The 24,464-nt window shown below is 56.6% G+C and overlaps 2 protein-coding genes across 2 annotated transcripts in view; both read left to right on the top strand.

The window, feature by feature from the left end:
* Nucleotides 1-13,180, top strand: part of LOC101570637 (protein cordon-bleu) — a 111,165-nt gene extending 97,985 nt beyond the window's left edge. The window contains exons 7-8 of the mRNA XM_023714324.1: nt 4,275-4,416; nt 12,993-13,180. Of these exons, the coding sequence (XP_023570092.1) occupies nt 4,275-4,416; nt 12,993-13,033 (183 nt within the window). The 3' untranslated portion in view covers nt 13,034-13,180. The remainder of the gene's footprint in view (nt 1-4,274; nt 4,417-12,992) is intronic.
* Nucleotides 5,011-24,464, top strand: part of LOC111816580 (protein cordon-bleu-like) — a 54,829-nt gene continuing 35,375 nt past the window's right edge. Inside the window, exons 1-2 of the mRNA XM_023714323.1 lie at nt 5,011-5,268; nt 5,765-5,935. The gene's annotated coding sequence lies outside the window, so the exon portion shown is untranslated. The remainder of the gene's footprint in view (nt 5,269-5,764; nt 5,936-24,464) is intronic.

Here is a 24,464-nt window from a genome sequence, read left to right on the forward strand (position 1 = left end):
GCATGCACCATGTAAGGATGGAAGAACTTCATACACACAGACACGTGCACGCACACATGCACCAGGTAAGCAATAATCACCATAACTGCTACTCCTAGCACTAAAAAAACCGTGGATTTTCAAGGCATTTAGAACACTTTTCCTTACTGTGGTCAAAACGAGAATGTTATCAGCACCACTGTTGAATGGGGGAAGAGGCCCTTGACGAAAATCGAAGCTTGTCCTGCTTTCCCGAAGGCCAGTTCGGAGGCACGGATCCCGCTTACGGTGCCTCTTCCTTTCGGCAGCGAGAGCCCCTCCAAGGAGCCCTCCCTCTTGGAGCCCTCAGTGCACTGGGTGGCTGTGCCGTCGGTGCAGGGTGCCGAGCGTCGCTGGGTCTTGTCCATCTCGCCTGAAGGAAACTTCACCCCATCGAACTGCAGCCTTCCGCTCCTTCTCCTCAGCCCACTGCGCTTTCTGGCTGAGTGTCACTGTTTTGGGTGGGAGTTCTCTTAGCTTTCACGGCTCACCTGTGCTTTGCGTGGAGGTTGGTGCAGAGCGCACTGTGCTCGCGTGGATGGGACCTCTGTGCAGAGGCTCACCACAGCTTGCTGTCACACGTTCCCTGTGCCCTGGTCGCGTCATCTTCCTCTGCCTCAGCTTCTTTATGCAGCAGAGCTTGAGAAGTCTGTCACACTCTCTGGCGATTCTGACATAGTCACATGAGGTTCCGGTGAGCCCCCTCCTCCGTGGCGGTTTGATGCATCTTTCTGGCTGCCAAATGTCCGTGATGTTTTCCTGAAGTCTGAAGATCCATCCCCTGAACTCTGGGACCTCAGACCCCAGCAGCCTCGGAGGCCACTGTCGCTGTCTGGTGGCATCTGCCCTATGGGGTCTCAGCCCTGGCCAACGCTTCCCAAGCAGGCTACCTTGACGTCCCGGGCGTGGCTGTATCTCAGGAGGACAGGCGGTATGAAGGTGGGTGGTATCCCAGGAGCGTTTGTTGGACACTGGCTAACTTGGCAGCAGGAGCGTGCACCTTGGCAGGGGCTCCCACCCCGGTCACAGCTCCGGGTCACACGCAAGGAGCAAGCCAGCCCTGTCTCTCAGCAGTCAGCCTGCTTTTCCCAGTGGGAAACCGGCAGTGTCTCCCTTCTGCCTTCTGATCGCTGTCCACCTGTGTAGACATCTTCCAGAACAGGCCGTCATTACAGATACCAGGCAGGGCACAGAGCACCGCTGTCAGCCAGCAGGGATGCACTGGAAAAGCCCTGGGGCCCACACGAGCCCCGAATTAAGTGTCCTTTGAGGGAAAGGTTCGCATGTTGAAGATTAAACCTCCCCTTCCTTAGCCAGTGGAAGCTAGAAATCAGGAACTGCACCCTTCTCCGTGACCCTGTCAGCATGAGGACCTGCTGTCTACTTTTGGCCGGTTAGAGATAACAGCATTTAGCAGACTTTCTTGCTGTATTTTAAGAAGGGAGCGAGAACTGTGGGCCGGAAAACCACGAGAGCAGGCAAGCCCAGCATGCTGAAGTAGCCATGGCGCATCCAGGGGCCGGGCGCAGTCCTAGCGGAGGGCAGGTGGGAGCCAAAGCCCGTGGCCTTCTGCGTTTCCGTCCTCCGGCCGCCCAGCGTCTCCTGGTTGGGAGAGGACAGGACTGTGGGTGCTGTCCCTGCTGGCAGGCCGTGTGCTCGCTCTGCGTTCTCCCTCCCTTAGTCTGCTCTGTAGGGCTTCGCTGACTGTCTTAATGATGAATGCGATGCTTTTCCTGCCCTTGTGTGCCCTTCTGAAGGCGTCTTCCCGGCTGTCGCCAAGGGCCACTGAAGCGTCCCCCTGTCCCGTCCGTCTTCACTCGCAGTCAGTGTCTCTTGAATGGCATACGAAAGCGTTTCTCGCTGCTTGGTTGTGGGCACCACACACGACGTCTTTTGTATCTTGTATCCATTAATACAGTTGGATACTTACAGTTATTTTTCACCAGTATTCTTTTAAATTCCGCACTAGAAATAAGAGTGCTGTGCACCCTGTGACTCCCGTTCTCCAGGTCGGCTTCTGCGTGCGCGCGCTCCGTGCAGCGGGCGCTGTCAGGCCGGCTGCTTCCAGTGCTGTTTAGGCCTCCTCCGCTGCAAGCTGCGGACTTCGCGCCGATCTTGCCGTGCAGGCCTCCAGCTGACGGCCCGCTTGGCTGGCTGTGGTGGGTGCGGCCTGCATTTCTGCATTTTCCGTTCGCTTTAATTGATAAGCGCTTGCATGTATTTATGCCACCGTGTGACGCTTGAGATACAGTAAAGTGGTCCCGCCAGCTGGTCAGCTCGGGCGTGGCCTCACCCCTTCGTCAACTTTTTTGGAAAGAAGATTGGAAAGCTATCTCTGAGTAGGTGGGGACGCCATAGAGTGCTGCAGTGTTGTCGGCTGTGGTCACCCGCAACGCCACTGAGGAGCCGTGCTCCCCCCAACGCGCTGGAACCGGGGCCCTTCGATCCACGCCGCCCTCTCCATCCCTCTCCCTGCCCCTCTGGTCCGTAGCACCTCCACACTCTGGTTTTCATTTCTCCTGGTGGCTTTTTCAGCACTGGGGATTGAGCCGGGGGCCTTGCACAGGCGAGGCATGTGCTCTGCCGTGGAGTTCTGTCCCCAACCCTTTTTACTTTAGCTTTTGAAACAAGGTCTCACTACTTTGCCTACAGTGGCCCCAAGCTTGCAGTTCTTCTGCCTCTACCTTCCAGGTAGGTGGATTAGAGGAACGACTCCACTCCTGACCTGGCCCCATCAGATCTGTGTGCGTGGGGTCCACCCGGAAGGAGTCACACAGGCTCTGTCTCGCTGTGCCTGGCTTGTCACCTCACATGATGGCTTGAGTTCTACCCATGTTGTTGGGGAGGATGCATTTGCCCTCATTTGTGAAGGCTATATAATATTCCACCATATATAACATATATTTGATAATTGTATGTCCTTTATATAATGACAGTTCTTTTTGTCATTCACCCATTGACAGGTGTGTAGACTGTCCACAGCTTGGCCACTAGGCCAGTAACTGCATGTCCCTGATGACCGGAGATGCTGACCAGATTTAGTGTACATTCCTATGCTGTTAGTCATTTTCCCATTGCTGAGCTGGGTTGTTTCCTACTTGTGAGTCATTCACATTTCTTTTGTGTTTCACATAGTGTTCTTTGGTCAGATTGGGATTGAGCTGGGTGGTTGCGGTCCCCTTCCCCTTGTTCTCTGTTGCTTCTCTGGCTGGGAGGGAGCTCTGCAGTGCGTGGAGTCCATTTCCTTTTGCTTTAGCAAGTTTGTTCAAGGAAGGGGAAGATGAATGCACTGAAAACTGTAGAACACTGGAGATGGCGGTCGGAGGAGACACAAGTGGGAAGATGAACAGTTGAGAGAACCGCTACTCTTTGCAGTTTCCCTGCTGCTCAGAGAAACCTACGAATGTAGCGAGGCCTTCCCCAGAATCCCAGCGTCCTCGTACACCTGGGCTTGCAGCTTCGGAGGCTTCAGTTCACAGTCAGGGGATCCAGGGCAGATGTGTGGCACAGCAGGGGCTCTGGCAGAGGGGAGAGCGGCTCGGGTAAGGCGTCGAGGAATCGGAGTCAAGGGAGAAGCCAGACCTTTGGCCTCCTCCACCAGGCCCACCTGCCTGCAGCAGGGCAGCCCTGCACCTCCATACCAGCCACCTTCCACGTCCATCCCGGAGGCATGGGCTCTAGGGCTCTGGATATAAGCAGGGCGGGCTTCGAGCCCAGCTGGCTTTCTGCTCTCGATGGAAAATGCCTGCCTCAAACGACCTGATGTCCCATACACAGAGTCGACGAGTGACGGCTCTACATGGGGCGGGCATGTCAGGGCCCACTGCTCTGGGACGCAGGCCTGCAGGGGCAGGAAAGCCAGCCCACGCCAGGGCCAGGCGAGCTGCCGACCCCCCTGCACTGTTCTCTGACCTCGAATCACAGCAGCCCCTCTCCTCCTTTTGTAGGAATTAACGGCATGCGCTGACTTCTCTCTTATGCTCTGGGGAAGTGTACCAGGGGTCCAGACTTACCTGGAGTCCCTAGAAAAGATGAGGTCCCATGCTGGGAACATCCCCTTGTCCCTTTGGGAGATGCACTGGGTTCGTGTTGCTTTTCCACCGTCTGCCCCTGGGACCCAGCGTGGCGACTGGCCCCTGGCACCGCTTGTTATAGGACCTGCACAGCGTGGGTCCCACTCCTGAAGGCCTGTGTCCCCAAGGACACATCTCTGACAGAGCCCCTGACCCCGCTGTCTCTCTCCTTGTGCTTCCTAGATGTCTCTGGGCTCACAGGCTGACTTGCAGAGGAAGAAGCGGCGGGCACCAGCACCTCCTCCAGCGCCGCAGCCACCACCGCCCAGCCCCACGGTCCCCAGCCGCAGAGAGGACAAGGAGGAGAACCGGAGGAGCACTGTGGGTGAGTGCTCGTGCTCACATCGCATGCCTGGTGCCTCTGCACGGCACGCTAGCCAGCACCACACTAACGCTGCCCTTAGCTAGCATCGCACTAACGCTGCCTCGGAGTGGCTGTGCGGAGCAGGGGCTGTAAGGCCCCGTCCTGTCTCACCAGCAGGGTCTCACGGGCGTCGTGTGAGCTTGGAGCTGGTGGTAGCACTGGTACCAGGAAGGTGAGACGGATGGAGGATGAATGTGTGGCCGTCTGATGTGTGCGTCTGATGGGAGAAGGACCGATTCCTAAGGCAACATCCCAGGAGGCAGTTTTGAAAGGCAGTTGGCATTTGAAAAGCATCTCAGGCCCCTGGTGGCTCATGCCAGTTGAGCATCCATAATCTGGAAGGTCTGGAACCTGCTGGGCACCACCGTGATGCCGCCAGTGGAAAACCCCACGCGTGAAACTGCGCTTCGCGCACAGCACTGTCAGCCCAGTGCAGGAGCAGCCCTCAGGATCTAGCAGGTGTGAAGCCTACGCAGGTCTGCACCGAGGCCAGGGCGCTGTCCCCAAGGCAGCACATGATGTGCACGCAGATTCCAGACCGTGGCGTGTGGGTCCACAGGTACAGAGAAGCAGCAGCCAACAGCTTGTACCAGGCCGTGAGCCGAGACTCACATGAGGAAGGTGGCTTGTTTACCTCAGAGGGCTGGTCAGAGGGCCTTCGGGAGGAGATCTCAGCCCCAGCCTCTGGGCACCCATGTGTGCCAGGGGCCTGCAGCCAGCAGGCTCCCAGACCCTGGGGGCGGAGTTCTGCAAGTGTGGATTGCCTCAGCAGGGTGGGGTCTCCAAGGCGCAGGCAGCCTGGTTTGGTGGCAGGTAAAAGCCGATTTGGTGTAGGTGTTGGTGTGGCTGGGTTTGGTGCAGTCAGGCTGGCCTTGGTGCTATTTTAGGTGTTGAGTTTGGTGCAGGGCAAAGTTGAGTTCAGTGCTAGGCGTGGCTGGATGCGGTGTTAGCTATGGTGGGGTTTGCTGTTGAGTGTGCCTGAATTTGGTGTTGGGTTTGGTGGGTTTCATGTGGTGTGTGGTTGGGTTTGATGTTTGGCATGGTTGAATTTGATGTTGGATGTGATTGGATTTGGTGTTGTACATGGCTGGGTTTGGTGTTGTACATGGTTGGGGTGTTGTACGTGGCTGGGTTTGATGTCAGGCGTGGCTGGGCTTGGTGTTGGGCGTGGTTGAATTTGCTGCTGAACATGGTTGGATGTGGCATGGGCAGTGCCTGAGTCGGTGTGCGGCAAGTGATGGAGCGTGCCTTCCCCGAAGTGGGGAGTCTCTGGCCTAACCCGACGTCGCTCCCCATTGATTCCACATAGGTGTTGGACGGCAGGTGCCACAGAAGCCCCCGAGAGGCACGGCTCGGGGCCCACCCCAGTTGGTGCTGCCCCCACCCCCGCCCTACCCTCCTCCTGACCCAGACGAGGCGGAGCCCCTCAGCCCTCCCGGGGCAGGTGCTGGTTCCGAGGCCTCAGAGCTGAGACCCAAACGTAGGTGCCGCTCGTCTCTGCTGTGTGCTGACTGTCAGCCTCTGGGCGTGGCTGTGTGGGGCCGGCTCTCCGCACTTCCTGTCCTGTCTGTGGACCCTGTACCTCCCCACTCCTGTGCAGTGTTGTGAGCCCAGGTTCCAGGGCGAGCACCCCGTGCAGGCAGGCTCCCAGGGATCGGCTCCCCCAGGACTGCAACTGTTGGCTGAGGCTTCAGGCACCAGGGCCTGTTGGGTGGTGATAGTCACGGGTGCTGCCCTCTCAGGACATCTGTGGGGTGTGATGGTCACCGGCTGAGCCACCCCAAGACTGCATGCAGGCACTTGGGGAAACGGTCTGCTGTGAGTCTGGCAGCAGCTGGCATTACTCTGTGCTCGGCCTCTGTCCCTCTGTCCCTCTGCCCAGCTGTGTGAGGGGAGCGTCGTGCAGTGCCTAAGGATGGCTTTCATTTGAACTCATCAGGGCCTTACAGAGCGTCCCCCACCCCTGATGGGCGGCGGCTTCCTACACTCAGCCAAACTTGCCCCAGGCCGCTCCGCAGGCCATGACAAGCCCTTCCGTCCTCTCAGCCCCTCTCGCGGCTTCCTTGTAACGTGAGGTGAGCAGCACCCCAGGCTGCGTCTCACTGGGGTGACGATGCTGCCCGAGAAGCCCAGTGCCATGACAGTGACGGGGAGCCATTAGCGTGTGCCCGGCGCCCTGCTGGGGAGTCTGTGCTTCTCTGTGGTTGGGCCATCTCATGTTTGCTGTCCCTTGGGAAAGATGGAGTAGCTGTCCCGGCTTCTGTGCAGAGAAGATAACTGGGATTACTGGTCCGCCTTCTCTAGGCCAAGCCACCTGCTTGGCTCATCTTCCCCGACAGACACCTCTTGCCCACCTTTGAGAATGCTGGATCACCTGGAGGGGCAGCTGGATGACTCTAGGAAGGCAGACTTCGGTTAGGGGAGCCAGGTGTCCCCCTCCCCCAGCACCCCAGCACCGCGGCAGGCCCAGCCAGGAGGAAGGAAAGTCGGAGCCAGGCTGGGCAATTTCACAACTTAATGAGACTCTGTCTGAAAATTTAAATACAAGAGGGGGCTGAGGATGTAGCTTGGCTTCCTTTGGCTCTCCACCCCTCTCCCATTGCTCTAAATTTACTGTTCGGGTTTGGAGTTCGCCTATACCCTCCTCGGTGGCCGGATGGGCCAGCCAGCTCCCCACCTGGGGCTTTGGCGTAGCGGGTTCCGGGCCCTGTCCAGGCAGACGTGGCTGTGCCCGGCTCTGCGGAGCCTTTGCTGTGCAGCTGCCAGCTGTCTTGCCCTGGCTTCTGGACGAGAGGCCCTGTGCTGCTGGTGAGGACCCACGGGGACCCGAGAGGGTCGGGTGGTCGACTAGGGTCCTCGAATGCCCTCCCAGCTTTGCCACCTGGGGAGACTGAGGCAGATGCTCCGCCGTAAGTGACACCGTGGGATTTCCCAGCCTGGGGTCTCGACCCCAGGCGCACTCCGTCCATGCACTGCACTTGGTTCCACTGTGCTTAAATCTCCCGGGAGACATGCTTGCGTTCTCACCTCTACTGCGATTCCCACGTCAGATGCATCCACTGCACAGGCTGTTAAGATAAGAAAGCACACTCTCTTCGGGCCGGAGGGCGTAGGTCACCTTCATAAGGTGGAAGTTAAAAAGCTGGTAGAGGAGAGTCGTGGGAGCTGAGGAGACAGACGCCACCCTCCTCAGCGCGCCGCTCTGCCTAGGCCTCCCTGCAGGACCTTTCGGTCCCCCATCCGTCCTGCTCAGGGACTCTGACCCTGGCTTGTTCCTGAGGCCTTTGCTGGGATGACCTCAACTGCCACCAGCCCACCCCGGCCAGCCTGTCGTGAACTCTGTGACGCTCACCCGTCGCTGGTCAGATCGTGTGCAGGCACCAGGATTCACACAGGGAGAAGGGGTGCCATGCCGTCTAAGCACTTGGGCGCAGGCAGAACCTGAAAGAAGCTCCTCCTGTGTCTCACTGACCCCAGCGCGGGAGGGTCCCCAGGAGCGGCCAGGCCAGCGGATGAGGCCCTGCCCTCCCAGGACCGGGAGTTGCCATGCGCACCAGAGCACTGTTGCCTGGGCAGGGTGGACGGTGCGTGCTGCCAACGCAGCCCGCAGTGCCTGCCCTGGGTGCGATTAGCTCCTGGGCTGGGCAGGACGGATCTGGCTGGTAGAGTATGGGAGCCTGTCCGGACCTCATCTTGGTCAGGAGAAATTTGTATTTGTAAGAAATCCCAGGGACAATTTACTGGCATTCTTGTAAATTCCCATCTACCACTTCTAGTGTAACCCATGGCAAGAAAAAAGAGAGACATCTGTAGTTGTGGGGTGCTGAGGCTGGGTGGAAGAGTGGCTAGCCCAGGCTGAACCGTGTTGCTGTATGCGTCTGTGAAGAGGCAGCGGCTTGGGGAGGAGAGACTGAGAATGGCGGCGGTGTGTGCGTGCTGAGGGCTGGGCCAGGTGGGAGCCAGGGCGCCCAGAGGCCTGCAGAGAAAGGTGTGTGGAAGGAGCCCTGGCTCCAGCCCCAGCAGCCTCGAGGGGCGGCACAGTCTGCACCGCACGGTGTGAGGGAGGAGCCTGTCTTTTGGGTCAGCTGCCTCAGCGCTGATGCTGGCCTTGTTCACTTGGGGGCTGCACTGCCTGCTTCGTGAAGCTCCACCAAGCCCATGGACAGCTGGTGTCTCAGCCTAGCTCAGACCTACTAGGAGGGAGCTGTAGGCAGGACTGCACCAGACCTGTCTCTGGGTCCAAGGCTGCACAGGTCCAACCCGTTTGTGTTGCCTGAAGCCAGCTGACGGGGCAGAGCATTCCTCTGGCCAGCTCCGTGTGTGTCGGCACAGGGAATGGGGCGAAGGTGACTCTCAGTGGAGGTGAACTGTCTCCTTCAGGGCGACCATTCTGGGGCCCTCTGCAGTGCAAGATGCCTGGCTGTCCTTAATCACAGCCCGATGTGGAGGTGCAGAGGCACCAGCAAGGCCCATGTGCTTCCTCTAACTGAAAAGGGAAAATTCTCACCAAGGAAACCCTCAGACACCGAGGTGGCCATGGTCTGTGAGAGAGAATGAAGGTGGATTTCTGGGCTCTGCTGCCTGTGGTTTCAGGTGCCCCCAAAGGCCTCAGAGCATAGTCCCCATGGGCAGGGGGAGCCACTGTGCGCCCCGTGGCACGCAAAGATGAAAGGTCAGGGTTCTGGAACCTTGGCAGAGGTGAGCAGCGTGCGCCCCTGAGGAGATACAGGCATCTTGGCCCCCCGCAGCCACGTCAGCTATAGAAAGCCTCACTTCAGGCCTTCCTAGGAGGTCTGCAGTAAGCACAGTGCAGCTCAGAGGTGGCTCGGGGTGCGAGGCTGGGGACGCGCCCTGGTTCTGTACTGAGGTCCCGTCCGCGTGGTCCATGCCCCAGCTCTTCATGTCCAGGGGAGCTTGCAGCCCCTGGCCTGCCGAGTGCTTTCCTCGCATGTGTGAGAAGTGTGATGACGCTGCCTCTCAGAGCTGTGGGCGCAGGGCTCCTGACGCGGCTGTGGCGCTGTGTGGGGCGGCTTTGCCTGAGTCACGGTTTTCCGCTGTTCGTTCATCCTCTAGCTGCTTCTTCATAGGCTTCCCTGCTAACCTTGGGCCACCTAACTGTGTGCAGGCATGCTGTCCATGCGCGGCTAACCCGAGAAGTGTGCGAGTCGGCCTTGACCCGACGGGTCTAACCAGCTGCTGCCCCTAATCCTTGCTTGCTGGTAGCTGAAATTTCACTGTGAACCACGATGACAAACCTTTCCCATTAGCTGCATCAGATTGTCTGCTCGCAAGATTTACGGGAGTTTAGAACTCGGCTATTAAGTTATTAATTACTTATTCCAATTAGAAGCCCACGGGGACTTAAAAATCAATGTAGATGGTGCTCCAGTGGCACCTCTTCAATTTGCTTTAAATTCTTAAAGCTGAACTACCTCTTGAGTAGACACATTTTCTTACTTGCTTGCCAATACCAAGATGGAGCGAGTAAATCTCCCCATGGCGGTGTACTCAGCAGGGAATTGGCAAGGGATTGTGAAGGTGTGAACGAAAAGCACCACTTTCTCCTGCCCTCAGCATGAGCATTGACAGCCGTTACATTACTTCCCGCTGAAAGGTCCCGAATTGGTGCCCAGAGGAGTGGAGAGCAGGGCCAGCCCAGGGAGAACCCTGTCCCCTCTGCCCCCTTTCCTGCCTGTGGCCTGGGAGCCACCACGCAGCTGCCCCTGCTGCCCTGGGAAAGGCAGCATGAGGCTGAGCAGGTGGCCCTCCCCATGCAATGGCAGGAAGCCGTGGCCTGTGGGGGTAGAGTCTGTCCCTACTCAGAAAGGAAGGCATCAGAGGAGGTGGAGCTGAGTGTGTAACCTGCCACCTCGGTGCCTTGGATGCCATCGCCTCCACCTGTCAACCGGATGCAGCGTAGAAGAGAAGCTAGGAGCGCTGCGATCAACCTGTGTGTCGCAGCGGGGTGGGGGAGCCTGCAGAGCTTGTTTCTTTCCACTGATTATCCTCAGCCCTTTACTGACCGATGCTGTGACCTGAACGGGAATCAAAGAGTGCAGTAAGGATGCCCTGGAACAGGCTGGTGCCCGCCAACCTTCGAGAGCGAGCTGCAAGCTTTTCAGGAATCTTACATGCCAACTGTTAAGCAGGACCATACGGAAAAGGCAATTCTATAAACTTACAGTTAAATAAATAATATTAAAAACAAAGCCAGCAGCTACTAAAACTTCATCACTTCCTAATTATATTACATTTCATCATGTCCCTGCCCTTCCCCTTATGCACATGCAGTGGAGCTATCCAGTTCCAGGCTCTGTATCCGTGAAAAGATTGTGTAACAGAGTAGTCCTGTTACAGTGTAGACCTGTTACACTTAGTTTTGGTACAGCATAGACCTGTTACAGTGTAGACCTATTATACTATAGACCTGTTACAGTGTAGACCTGTTACACTTAGTCCCGGTACAGCATAGACCTGTTAACAGTGTAGACCCATCACAGTGTAGTTTGCAGTGTAGACTTGTTACAGTGTAGACCCATTACAGTGTAGTTTGCAGTGTAGACCTGTTATAGTATAGGCCGGTTACAGTGTAGTTTGCAGCATAGACCTTTTACAGTGTAGTCTGGTTACAGTGTAGACCTGTTACAGTGTAGGCTGGTTATAGTGTAGACCCATCACAGTGTAGTTTACAGTGTAGACCTGTTACAGTGTAGACTGGTTATAGTGCAGACCCATCACAGTATAGTTTACAGCGTAGACCTGTTACAGTGTAGGCCGGTCACAGTGTATACCTGTTACAGTGTAGACTGGTGATAGTGTAGACCCATAACAGTATAGTTTACAGTGTAGACCTGTTACGGTGTAGACCTGTCATAGCGTAGACCTGTTACGGTGTAGGCCGGTCATGGTGTAGACCTGTTACGGTGTAGGCCGGTCACAGTGTAGACCTGTTAGCACCATACTCTCTTCAGCCACTGCCAAGCATAGCTAGAAATCACTCATGAAGTATTTACAGTCTGGGAATGGGCACAGTTTCTACAGCGAAGCTAAATGTATTATTTTTTAATCATCCATATATAAGAGAGAGTCTGTGAAGTGTCCACGATGTAGATGAGCTGTGTTCACAGCGCGTCATGTCGGCAGCCAGGGCACTGTGATGTCCCCAGTTGAAGAACTGCTCTCCCATTTTCAAAATCCAATTATCGATTCCCCCAGAGTCTTTAAGGAGCGGCAAATGCGTAGGATGCTGATGCGTGTCCTCCTGGCTCTGTTTTCATCTGACTCATCATCACACGTGAGTTTGGCAGCCCACACTCGAGCCAGGACTGCTCTTGGTTCCAGTAGTCATGACGGGCTCTCCAGACTGAAGAGTCAGGCAGAGATTAGCGAAAACATTCTGGGCGAATCGCTGTCTAAATAGCATGCAATTTATTCAAGCAAGATTGTGTTTTCTTATTACGTATAATCCTGTGCTTCCTGTCTTTTACGTCAGTAAACCTTTTTCTACTCATACCTTTGGTTTCCAGAGGGCTGCGCCCTACTTACCAGCACTTCACTGCAGACAACTAACACATAGAAATAGAAATGCTGGAAAGCAGAAGTGTTTAGTTAAACTGAGGACACGGCTGTCTCTGATTTCCTACGTCAGTTGAGCCTTAAGATGACACAAATAATTACTCCAGCCTGTATCTCTTGAAGTTTTAATTGATAGTGTGAAGTCAAGTTAGGCATAAGATTCTTTTATTTACTTACTTATTTTAATTTATTGAATTTTGAGGAATGTTTTCTGGGTTCATGTAAACTTAGGTCTTCCCAGAAACAAGGCATGGGCATCTTGATTAATTTTTTTTAATGGTTCCAAATTTCTGTTAAGTACAAGTACTTCACTCCCTAGTTGAGAAGTAAATAGGGTTTGTGTTCCAAGATTCCCTGACTGACGACAGTCTACTGTGTCTCAGGGGTCTGCTTGTGCGCTGCAGACTGAGGGAACTCCTCCCCAGGGGAGCTGGGGACTCAGAGCCACTAGCATGTGGCGCCCCGCATTTCAGGGGCCGCCATACCACAGGAAGCTGCAGAATCAAGGGGGCTGTGCTTGAGACCTCGGTCTCCACGTCCTCTTGTGTCTGTCTCTACCTCAGTAAAGCCATCTGCACCCCTGCATGTACACGGAGGCCCTGCCTGCACCCCAGCAGCGAGGCCGGTCACTGGCCTGAAGGTGTGGGTGGCGAGAGGCAGCGTCTCCTGCTCCCGCTCAGAGTTCTGCCTGTCCCTGGACTTCCTCTCCAGAGGGAGTCCCGGATTCTTATCCCTGGCAGTGGATGACTCTGCTTGTGGGACTTTAAGGTTTTGGACCATCGCACAGTTCTGGCAGGAGGTAGACTCCCCATGTGCGACCCACAGACCCTTTCACCAGCAGGTCTAGAAGCAGAGCAAAAGCAGGCAGGACAAGGCCTTGCACTCTGGCTCTCTAGGGCCGCCCTTAGGACAGGCCACGCCCGCTCTGGCTCACCTTGTCTCCTCCTCCTCCTCCTCCACAGTGTACTGCTGTGCCTCCTTCCCCGCCCACAAGCACCTGTGACAAGGCGCCTCCTGACCCAGCGCCCTCAGGCTCTGCTGTCCTGCCCAGATGCTGCTGCCCCTCTCCACCTTTTGGGATAAAAAGACTCATTTCTACAACCAAAATTTGTGTTCCTTGGAATTTGCATATAAATGCACACTTTGCAGAGATCTGTTTGAGGCTCCTATTTCTTTCTAGGTAGCAAAGACTTGTTATGTGAATTCTGGGTGGGCAGTCTTGACCTATCCAGCCTTCCTTGACCTGTGGATCTGTTTTGGGGAAGAACAGAACTTTATTATAAATCATGGTGAAGTCACAGTTTTCTTACTGTCTTTTCTCCACTTGCCTAGCATGTGCCATGTCGTCATTGACAGTGCTGGGACACTCAGCCCACCTGGTGAAACCAAGGGTGAAATGTGTGAACCCTAACAGGCCTGTAGGGCCACCTGGCCCCCGACAGCCACTAGCTGAGCGAGGGGCTGGCCCAGGCCCGCTGTGTGTTCCCAGCGCCTGGCACCCGCCCCGGGCTCCTGCCCACCCTTCCCGGGCTTCCTCCCCAGACACCCTCACAGGCACTCCCTGGGGGCGCTGCAGGAGGGATAAACAGCAGCCCTGTCCGTGTTTCTCATCTGTGCTTCCCTGCCCTTGTGAAAAGAACCCGTGATGGGTCCACTTGGTGCAAGCTGTCCAGAGGCCTGCGCTGCTGGGTGTGCCCGCGGCACAGCCACCACATCTGCCCACTGCCCCCGGCTCCACAACCCTTACAGTTGGGGACAGATGGCCCCGGCACCATGCGCTGCTCACCCCAGCGCCCTGAGGCTCACAGAGGGGACAGCACCGGCAGGTGAAGATCCTGGTTCAGCAAATAGGCATAGCGGCCATTGGCTGAGACTAGCCTCCGCGGCGGCACCAGGACACACGAACTGGAGCAGATCTTCTTGTTTCTCTCCCAACATTTTTTAAAAAACGTTACTGCTGCAAGTAAGCAAAAGAATCTATTGGTATTTTTAATTAGTGGGACTGTCATCTGGCAGAGGACGGTGGGAACAGTGCTTGGCGCGTCCGGGACGGCCGGGCCGACACTGGCATGGCCGTAAGTAGGAGCCCGAGCTGCACAGAGCAGTCAGTGCTGCGTTCCGCAGTTTGTTTTTTAATCAGTGTTGGTCAGAAACCAGAAAGTCACAGAAATAACTCACGAGGAAAGAGGTTAGAAAGCCCCTTTCTCTGGGTCTGTCTCTGCTTTTCTGTGTCTCTGTCTCTCTCACCGAAATGAAAGACTTACCCAACAAGTAGCCATCATTTGAGCCCACATCACTAAGGAGCGAAAGCTTAGACAGACAAGGTGAAGTTTACGTAAGCACTGGGGGAGACCAGGATTCGTGGTCCAGACAAGAGGTGGTGGAAGGCCGTGGCAGTCACCGTGCCGAGCGTCCTCGTGAGCAGCAGCCGTCACGCAGGAGGAAGAGGCAGCACCGCCCTCAGCACCAGCACGAGGACGCAGGAAGGGGCTCTCCTCGCAGCACTGCTCGTCTGAGAAGCAGCAACCACAGAGCCAAAAACGTACCAAATTCCAGCAGAAACAGGCTACAGGTGTGTAGCAAGAGGACCAGATTCAGCAGAACCCATCAGCGTAGCTAACAGGGAGGCATGGCCGTGGCCCGCATCCACTTGTGGTGACAGGTGCTGCGACATGGACGGCTGGTCTTTGCCAGCCCCTGCTTATCTGTGTGACAGGCCACCAGGAGCTGGACGTGTGACCTGCCAAGCAGATTCCGTGCCCGCCCGGCACTGCGGTAATCAGTTAGACTCTATAGGAATCAGACACATTAATTTTTTCTCTTGTGCGAAGCAGCAGCATTTCACAAAGCTCCCCGTTTCTGGAGCAGCCTAGAACCCTGGCTTGCTGTGCAGCAGGAGAGAGCAGCTTTCTTTTCTCTGCGAGGCCATGCGCCATATTCAGAGAAGATAGCAGGGCTCCTGGTTCCCGAGGAGGGACGCACAGGTCCAGCCACCCTCGGGCTGCCCGGCGTGCATGCAGGTTCATGGTGTGAAGTTCCCTGGTAGGGCCAGGCCCGCGCCAGATGCCAGGGTGAAAGGTACGACACTGCAGCAGCGCACGGCTCCGCGGCTTGAGCTGTCCTACACGCTTAGCCTTTCTCCGTTGAAGAGCCCACTGACGATGGGCAGTGACACTGCTGCAGTTCCTGACCGCAGTCCTCCTTGTAGCGAGGGTTGCTGTCTCACTGCATCAGCACTTTGAACTTTTTCACTCGAAGATCCTCAATCTTTAGATTTTCACTAAATGCTCTCCATTCCATAGATGAAGAAACCTGAGCAGTCCCGCGTGCATGCCGCCTGGCGTTCCGGCGTGGCAGCCTCTAGGATCTGCTATTACACAGCGCATCTGTGTTTTGGGAGCCTTATCAGCTGCTGATATTCACAGTTTTCATGTTAATTTGGATCCATGGTGTGATACAGTGTTCACAGCGTTCACAGCTTACGTACCTGGATTCAAAACATTTCCACACACAGGCTCTCGTAACAAAGCAACGCTCTTGCAGTGGTGACAGGATTGTGTCTGCCCCAAGGCCAGCGGAGGTGGAGGCTTCCGCAGGTTCAGTGCCTTTGGTCACATGACCAGTGACAAAGCCCCCTTTCCAGATGTGACCCACGCACGCTCGCCTTGGCCTCTGATCTGTGTGTGTGTGTGTGTGCGCGCGCACGTGTGTTTTACTGCGTATCATCCATACTTAAGGAACGAGGAAAGAGTGGAAGAGTAGCTTTCTTCCCATTCATCACCAGGGCAGAACGGGAAGCTTCCAAAAGCTTCGGTGAAAACCAAGATGCAGATCCCAAATGCAGTGAGGCCCAGGTTTCCTGAGCGCTCTGGGCTTTAGACCTCGCTTCCTACCAGCATCAGCACATCACTGGTAACCCTTGTACTGAACAGCTCTCACTGGGCTTGGGTGATTCAAATATATCATGACACCCTTGTTTATTTTTATCCTTTTCCCCCTCTTTAAGAAAATAGTATGTTTTTATTGCAGCGAAGGAAGGTGAGTCGACTGGGAAGGTAAGAACCACCTGTATTCAGTTTTAAAAAAAGGGAAGGGGATGCTAAAAGCCCCCTCAGACTCTGGCTGGATGCTTTGTTTCTTGGTTGGTAAATCTGCCAGGCCTTTCATGGAGGAGAGTGGGAGGAAACTCCAGTCCTGCGCCCCAGCCACGGTGGAAGGCCAGTGTGTGCCCTGTGTTCTCCTGCAGCATTCAGGGGCCACTGTTACAGAGTGAATCTCCCTGGAAAGCTTGCTTGACCCCCGAAGCTCGGCGATGCAGTGCAGGTCCCCCCAGGTGGATTGTCTTTGCTGGACTCTGGCATGGCTTCTTCCTTCAGCAGCGGCTTCGGACCCAGCAGGACACCATGAGTGTTGTGGGGACCCTGTGACCCTAACCTCCATGCTAGGGCTCAGTGTAAGGCTGGCAGTTGGAAAATGTCACATGGTCAGGCTGCCAACAATTCATGGGCAGGGGTGGGAAATGCTGCCCAATCCGAGATAGAGGCAGTGTCTGTGAGAGATGAGCTGGCCCTGACAGAAGCAGGAACCCATGCCCCTCGCCCTTTGTGCAGCGTTGGCTGCTGGCCGGATCAGTCCCTGGCCACCTTCCCCGGTCACGCTCCTTGCTGCTCAAGCTTCTCCTAGGCACATGAAGAGCCGGGGCCACCCCTTTGTGTAAACCCAACTTGTTCTGGCCTCTGCATCACAGCCTGTGTGGGAAGACAGTGTGAGGCCGCTCAGGTGTGCTAAGCCCCGGACTCCCTGGACGTGGGGCTCGCCTAGGACTCTTGGGTTCAGTGATGGACACACACTGCGTGAAGACTGAGTTAAGGATCATGAACACAAAATACTGGGGTGGGGGGTCTCTTTTCTTGTGTGGCACTGAGCTACATCCTCAGCCCTTTTTTAAATTTTGCTTGGAGGCAAGGGCTTGTCAAATTGCTTGAGCTGGACTTGAACCTGCAGTCCTCCTGCCTCAGCCTCCAGGAATGTTGGGACTATGGGCTTGTGCCACCAAACTCCACTAATAGATGGTTTTGAAAAGTTTTTAAATCTCTAATAATGGAATTACACATCTTCATTCTGTACCACAAGTTGAAGTGTCACTAGATTGATGGGAATAAGCAAGATTTGTTTCATTTTTGTATCTTCCAGCAGCTGTAGACAAAACATGCTATGTACCAAAAAGCATGTAATTTAGCAAGGCTTCCTGCCCCTGGCCCCCACGGTCGAGGTGATGGACTCGCTTGGCCCCCTCTGGTTTCATTTGTCCTTTGTCACAGTTTCTAATCTGTGTCTGTGTGCTTGTGCACAAAACCTTGCACATCTGTGCAGTTGTACAGGAAACAACACACATATGCACTGTAGGAACATATAAATCGCCTTGTGACGGTCCTGCAAGTCTGATGGGAAATGTGGTTAGCACAGTGTAGCTCAGACTGACAAATGCTAAATGAACTGCAACGTCAAGCTCCATGGTAACTCAGAAGCTGTCTAAATGTGCGGCATTATGTGCTAACGCTGACAGCCCTTGAGATGCTCTGGGGAGGCTGATGCCCCGAGGGTCCAGCAGTGCGGGACGGACGCCGTCCTGGGGAGGAGCACACCTGGCCAGGGTCCCCGCAGCGAAGCCACCTCCTCGCCTGGACAGGTCGGGCTCAGGCCAGCAGCCTGCTCCCCACACCCTGCCATTGCCCACAGCTTCACCGGGTGGGGGAAGGCGTTGGAGGCCTGCCTAGGGAGGTGGCCTGGGTTCCAGGGGCGCCGCCTGCGCGCTTCCACCACCAGGGGGAACCCTGGCTCCCCATGCATGGAGTGCTGGTCAGGAAAATGAAACAAAGATTAAAAAATACACATGGGGCCTCGCTCTTGTGCCGGTGTTGTGCTGTGTCCTGTCGCACAGCGAGCAGGCCAAGTGACAGCAGTCATGGGGTCAAGCCCCTCTCCATGTGCAAATCAAAGAACACGAGACCAGGAGAGTCCAGAGACAGCCCAAACTGCTCAGCTACCGAGCAGCAGGGCTCAGGCTGGCGGACGTCCCAACCCTGGTGGCAGGGTGACCGAGGGTCATGTATTCACGCAGACACACACACACGTGTGCACGCACACCCTGACAGCTGTGGACACGGCGCGCACACAGCGCATGAGCACATACTCCTGCGCGTGCCTACAGACACACATGCAGGGCAGTGACCCTCTGCAGATCCGCACCCACACTTCACCGGCACATGTGCACGTGTGTGCACTACACACTACAGTGCACCGTGTGCCTGCTTGTGTGCGTGTGCGTCCGTACCTGTGCTCTCTAGTGTCCGTGCGGTAGCTGTACCTCTGTGTGCTGTTATGGCTCAGATTCCCACAGGGCCCACATCTTACCTGTGAGGGAGGTGGCTGCCCCAAGGTGCTGTAGCTGGCCATGCTGGGGAGGTGGGGCCCGGCTGGGGGCCCTCACTGGGCTGTGACCAGCAGGAGAGGTGCTCCTGTCCCATCCTGCCCTTCTCCCACTGCTTCCCGCTGCTGGAGCTGGGCAGCTTCTCCCTGCTGCGCTTACCCTGGAGCCAAACCCACCCAAACCATGAGCCACAGAAGCCCACTGCTTTGAGTGGCAGGTGTCCTATATTTGGTCCCAGCCACAGGAAAGTGACTGAGGCCATGCACACGTACACACACACACACACATACACACGAGCATGCTACATGCACACAGACACACAACTGTGTGTGTGCTCATGTGCACCATGGTAGGATGGCTTCAGACCTCTAGCCGCATGAGTCTGTGTTTGCTGATGTAGCTAAGCTGGAGAAATGCAGGGACACAAATGCCCATTTTAAAGTCAGAGGAGATGTTAGGAGTCTGTTATTGACCCTCGACTAAGGTGTTTACTTTGCCACTTTGCCTCTCCTCCTGAGTGACTCGGGGCGGTTTCTGTCCTCCTTTCTTGGGATATTATGGTAAGATGCGCATCACTGTTGAGTGAGTGGGCTCATAAGGAGCATCCTCTCACAGCTCAAAGAGGTGAGATCCCTGTAGTCTCAGGGAGCCTTCTGCATGGGGGTCTCAGAACCGGGGCTCACTCCCTCCCAAAGTCTCACTGGCACCCACAAGTCCCATGCCACCACGTCTTCTTCTGCAGGGCCCCAAGCTGCCCCAGATCAGCCGTGTGCCCAGCACCAGCCGGGCAGGACGCTGCGATGCAGGCTCAGAGCTGGTGCGGGTGGCACAGGAAGGCCACATCCTCTCCTGCCCCTGGGGCCACCTGCACTGTACAAGGCCTGGCATCATTGGGACGCTTCTGCTGGAGTCACTGCTCCAAAATGGCCAGGCTAGTTGAGGCCCGTGGAGTGGCTTTGTGGTGGCCAACTGGCAGCTGCACTTGAGTCTCGCAGGTGGCCCAGGGCCGTGGCCTGGTCTCAGCCAGCCAGGTCCATCCTGGAACTTGGGCTGTGGAGCTTGGGTTGGATCCTGTGATACATGTCACAGGGTGAGGGAGAAGGAGAGAGGCAGAGGCAGAGGCAGAGAGGTGTGGTGGAGATGACGCGCCCAACTCAGAGTCCAAGGGCAGCCATCGTCTGCCTCTCGGCCGGAGAGCCAGCAGGTCAGAGGTGCGATTCAGCGAACCCCAAACGCCCGCCAGCCAGAGCCCGCGTGTTGGAAAGCGGGTAGGCGGCCCTGCTCGGAGTGCAGCTTCTGCTCACCCTGCCCCCTGTGCCCTGTGGGCCCTCAGGAGACTGCTGACGCCCACCTGCCTGGCCTGGCCTGGAAGACCATGGCCTCCTCTGCTGGGTCCAGTGCCAGGTGCCAGTTGAGAGCTGCACACGCCCCCAGAAGCCGCACTCACTGTGCCCCCCAGCCTGGCAGGTTAAGTGACCCCCAAGTGCCCAACCTGGTCACTTGGTACAGTGACATGTGCTGTCTCTAAGCCTCAGTCTCCCAGCTGAGGTAGGAATGGGGCTGCAATTCCAGGGACACGACAGAACTGTGCCGCACAGCCGCAGAGACAGGAGAGCCTCCCAGGCAGCCGGCACGGGCCCCATGTGGCAGCCGCGTGTTCCTAGTGTCCTGTACCTTTTAGGGTGCAAAACGCAACCTAGAAATGCTGGTGTGGAGTCAGCTGTGTTGCAGGGGAGCAAGGAAGAGGCCCGAGGTGCTCCCCCCGGGCTTAGTGCTTACTGTGAGCACCACACACAAGAAAAGAACCTCAGGTAGGCTTGGATCCTACCCAGCGAGATGACCAAACCTTTATTCTTCAAGGACCTGGGCCACTATAGTCCTGCCTGGATTGAGTCATAGCTTCCGGCTGAGCTTAGTCGCCGGGTGTATGACCTGAGACACCCCAAGGGATCACCTGGGTTGCGGACACGCCTTCCCTTCCCTGCCATTTCCCAGTGGGAGTCTGCACCAACGTCCCTACACCACCACCACCCCGGTGCCCAGTTGACTCAGCCACATAAGGAGTCCCACACGAGCGGGTGGCAGCCTTAGCTTCCGATTCAGTGACATCATTGGCATGCAGACGTCTGAGGAACTCACCCTCTCTGTGGAGCTAGGAGCCTCGGCCTTCTGCAGGCCCATGGCGTGAGAAAGGCCTTGGGCTGGTGGGAGGGGCAGCTCCCCGTATCCACCCTTGGTTCCTGGACCCATGGACCCCGCTGTGCGCGGAGCCCTACCACATCCCACACCCTGATCCAGGCACGGGCAGCCTTGGAGAGCCTCCCTCACCCCCAGGGTTCTGCCACAACCCAGCACCGCGGGCGTCTGCAAGACCACTGCGCCATTCCGCCCAGCGGTGCTTGGAGACGGCAGAGAGCACGGGAACCGGTGAGTTCCCCACTCGTGGGTCCACCGTGAGACTCTTCTCTTCCCAGAGCTGGTCCCCCAGGCAGGGGCCTCAGCTGGAGGCTGAGGGGGCGCGAGCCGCTGGACGCCTGGCAGTGTGCCCAGCTGGTGATGTGAGCTCTGCCGCAGAGAGCTGCCGGGTGCCAAGTCCCTGGAGTCTGACTCTCGGCCCGGTGTGCACACCTGGAGGAGCTCAGGGTTTTGTTTTTGTTTTTTTTTTTAAATATATTTAGTGCAAGGTCTATAGGGTCTCACTATGCAGCTCAGACTCATAGTGATTCTCATGTTTTCAGCCTCCCAAGTGCTGGGATTACAGGCGCACATCACCATGCCTAGTCTCACTGCACACACCCTGGGGTGGGACCAGCACTGCAGGCCCGGGACTGAACCTCCAGCCCCTGCATCTGCCTAAGCAGGCGCTTTAGTTGGCTGAGCTATCTGGCCGGCCCAGGGAGATTTTGAATTAAAGATTTTATTACAATCAAAGACATGTTTCCACAAATACCCCCAAACCTCCCCTTCCCTTGAAGCACATTAGCTCATTGTTCTTAGCAGCAAGCCCTTAATTAAGTCTTTAAAAATGTAAACATTTGCTGTTTTCAGTCAGCCCAGCACACCTGTCTGCTGCAGTAACGGACCGACTCGGAAGAGCACGCCCTCGCTCGGGGGTCGCCCCCCCATCCCCGGCTCCCGCGTGCCTGATGACTGTTATTTCTTGCCCCCGTGTTAAGGGTGACAAAGTCAAAGCCTGTAAGACTAACACACTAAAGGCCCCAAGGGAGTCAGGACAGGGTGGCCTCACTGCCCACGGTGCCACAAAGGTGGTGGCACACGCAAAGAGCAGGTGCACGCGACGGTGGGCTGTGTGGACGCTTCCCCACTCTCACACAGCAGACATTTTGTCCTAAAGCCTTCTTTAAAAGAGAAAGCTCAAAGGGCCGGTGAGATAGCTGAGCAGACTAAGCACCTGCTTTGGCAAGCGCAGGGACTGGGGTTCGATTCCCGGCACCACCGCCAGGGCCTGCTGAGCTGGTGACGGAGGCCTGGCGTGGTGGTGCATGTGTGTGATCCCAGTGCTCAAGAGGCTGAGAAAGGAGGGTCACTAGGAGTCTGAACTGCATAGTGAGACCCTGTATCAAATACATAAATAAACAAAACTTAAAAAGGAAAGATCATAAGGAAAAGCAGCCAAATGTAGCTGATCGCAGATGTTTGGAGAAAGAGTGACTTTTTATTCCAGTTGTTTGTATTTTTTCCACTTTTCCACTAAAGGAGAGAGGGTGAACTTTATTTAGAAAAGCACTGCTCGATGGTGATCGGGCATCGGCTCAGCCTGTGGGAGGGAATTGGCAGAGCTGGTGGCCGTGTCCTCTGAGGACAGGCAGGGGCGCAGGTGCAAGTCCCGGCACGGGGCCAAAGCCCCACGCCAGACCGCAGCCTCTCCTGGAGGTTACTTGGGGTATGGGGGCTTACATAGGTGAGTGCTTCCACCAATAAATGAGTCATCTGGGCCACCATAATTGGGAGTTAGGCAGCTGCTCTGTGTAGGAAACATCTAATTTACTGGCTGTGTAGTCTGTCGACCTTGCGTAAGGCCGTGAGCAACTCTACCCCAGGCCCCCTCCGGATGGCTTTAAGGATGAGAGCCGGCATGTCCCTGTCGGGAGCAGAGATGTGGCCCCAGCACAGCTGAGCCCTGGGAAAGGCAAGGCGTGACTCGGGCCCTGGGGAGTGGGTTTGCGTGCTCTCTCTCTCTCTCTCTCTCTCTCTCTCTCTCTCTCTCTCTCTCTCTCTGTGTGTGTGAAGAACGTAGTAAAGAGGCATAATTGCCACCACTTAGCTTTGTCCACTCCTCAACGTCACATCAGTACTTTCTGATCTCTAAATTCTGTGGCAAGAGCATGTGTCACCCGGCAGCCCCTAGACTGGCCTGCCCACGTCATGCAACACACACGTGGACTTGGGAGTCCGGACCCTGGATGGCTTTGATGCCCTGCCCGTTCCTGTGTGGCGTCCATCCCAAACTTCAGGCAGTAATTAGTGGTGGAAGAACTTAAGAATGAGGCAGAAGTGATCAGATGGGCGGCAGAGGGGCCGAGGGGCCCGCGCTGATTGGCTGGCCAGACTCCGAACTTCCCGTGGTTCTCACGCCAGCTCTTCGCACACTCCGTGTGTGCTTGTGGGCCACCCAGCCCCCGTGCTACTTTCCTGAAGCCACCCCTGTGTCCGCAAGTGACCCTGCAGCTCTTTCTTGGTGTACAGGGGCTTGTCACCTGGGGAGCACTTGGGGCAGCTTCCCACAAGGCTCATCAGAGGTCCGCAGAGAGCCCCAGCCAGAACCTGTGGCAGAGGCAGAAGCCTTGCTTTAGACTGCCGAGCCGCATGCAGGGCTCAGAGCTGGGGGGCGGGGCAGGGACAGGCTTCAGGGGGACAAGAACGGCAAACGACCCGCAAGGCCAGCCTCACAGGGACCTGGGCGGCCACAGTGCAGCCAGGCAGGGGTGGGGTGTGAGGGAGCCCTACCCCTGCCAGGCCTGAGGCGGGGGGCTCAGGACAGCTGGACAGTGGCCCACTCCCACGTCCTCGGGGCATCCTGAGGCACTGCCTGTGGTCCTACAGTTGTGGGAAGGGCCCTGTACCCTGGGGCAATCCTTATGGCTCCTTCCTGTGTCACCTCGGGTCTTCAGCCCAAGGTAGGGAGCAGGAGTCCAGCTGAAGGGGGGCCCAGAGTGTGGGAGGAGCAGATGCCACCCCGTCCTCCCAGCCTCTGTGGGGCTCTGTCCCTCCTGATTCCTCTAGCTGCTCCAGCAGGGAGGAAGGGCCTTGAGCTGGGACAGCAGGTCGACCTTCCACACAGTAGACCCAGAGGCTGAGGGGAGAAGCCAGGAGTAGGAGGCTCAGGAGGAAGGGACAGGTGGGGGCTCGGCGGGGGCTGCAGACAGGGCTGCAGCCCAGCCCCACGGGCAGAACAGAGGCCAGAGCTCAGGGAAAGCAGTGGAGGCTCGGCAGCGCCACCCTCAGCCTCCCTGGCAGAGGACTCAAGGGCGGCGCTGAGTCGGTTCACGGCAGCACAGGAGTCCCAGGGCATCCCGTAGGATCCATGGGCTCTGATGCACTAGACCAGAGTCCCTAGCCCGGGGCCACAGGCTGGTAGTGTGGGCACTGGGCCCTGTGTACCCCTCCCAGCCCCACCCTGCCGAGCCCCTCCCGTGAGACCCCAGGCGTCAGATTGTCAGGGGAGCACAGGCCCTGCTGGGGGTGCACAGGCGGGGTCCAGGCCGGCGGCCTGTGAGGATGCAAATCTAATGTATAGCGGTGGAGATAAAGGCCACACAAGTGTACCAGGCACGGATCGTCCCAAAACTGTCGCTGACAACCACTTCTGGGGAATAACTACCTCCCATGAAGCCGGTCCCTGTGACCCAAAGGCTGGGGACAGCTGTGTGAGACGCCCAGATCGGGGCTTCCTTGGGCTCACCCGGGAGGCCGTGTGCTAGCAGTCGGGCTGAGAATACAGACTCGCAAGCAAGGTTTCTAGCCCAGTGGGAAGCCCAGTGGG

This window comes from Octodon degus, unplaced genomic scaffold, assembly GCF_000260255.1.
Source record: "Octodon degus isolate 3935 unplaced genomic scaffold, OctDeg1.0 scaffold00035, whole genome shotgun sequence".
NCBI lineage: Eukaryota > Metazoa > Chordata > Mammalia > Rodentia > Octodontidae > Octodon > Octodon degus.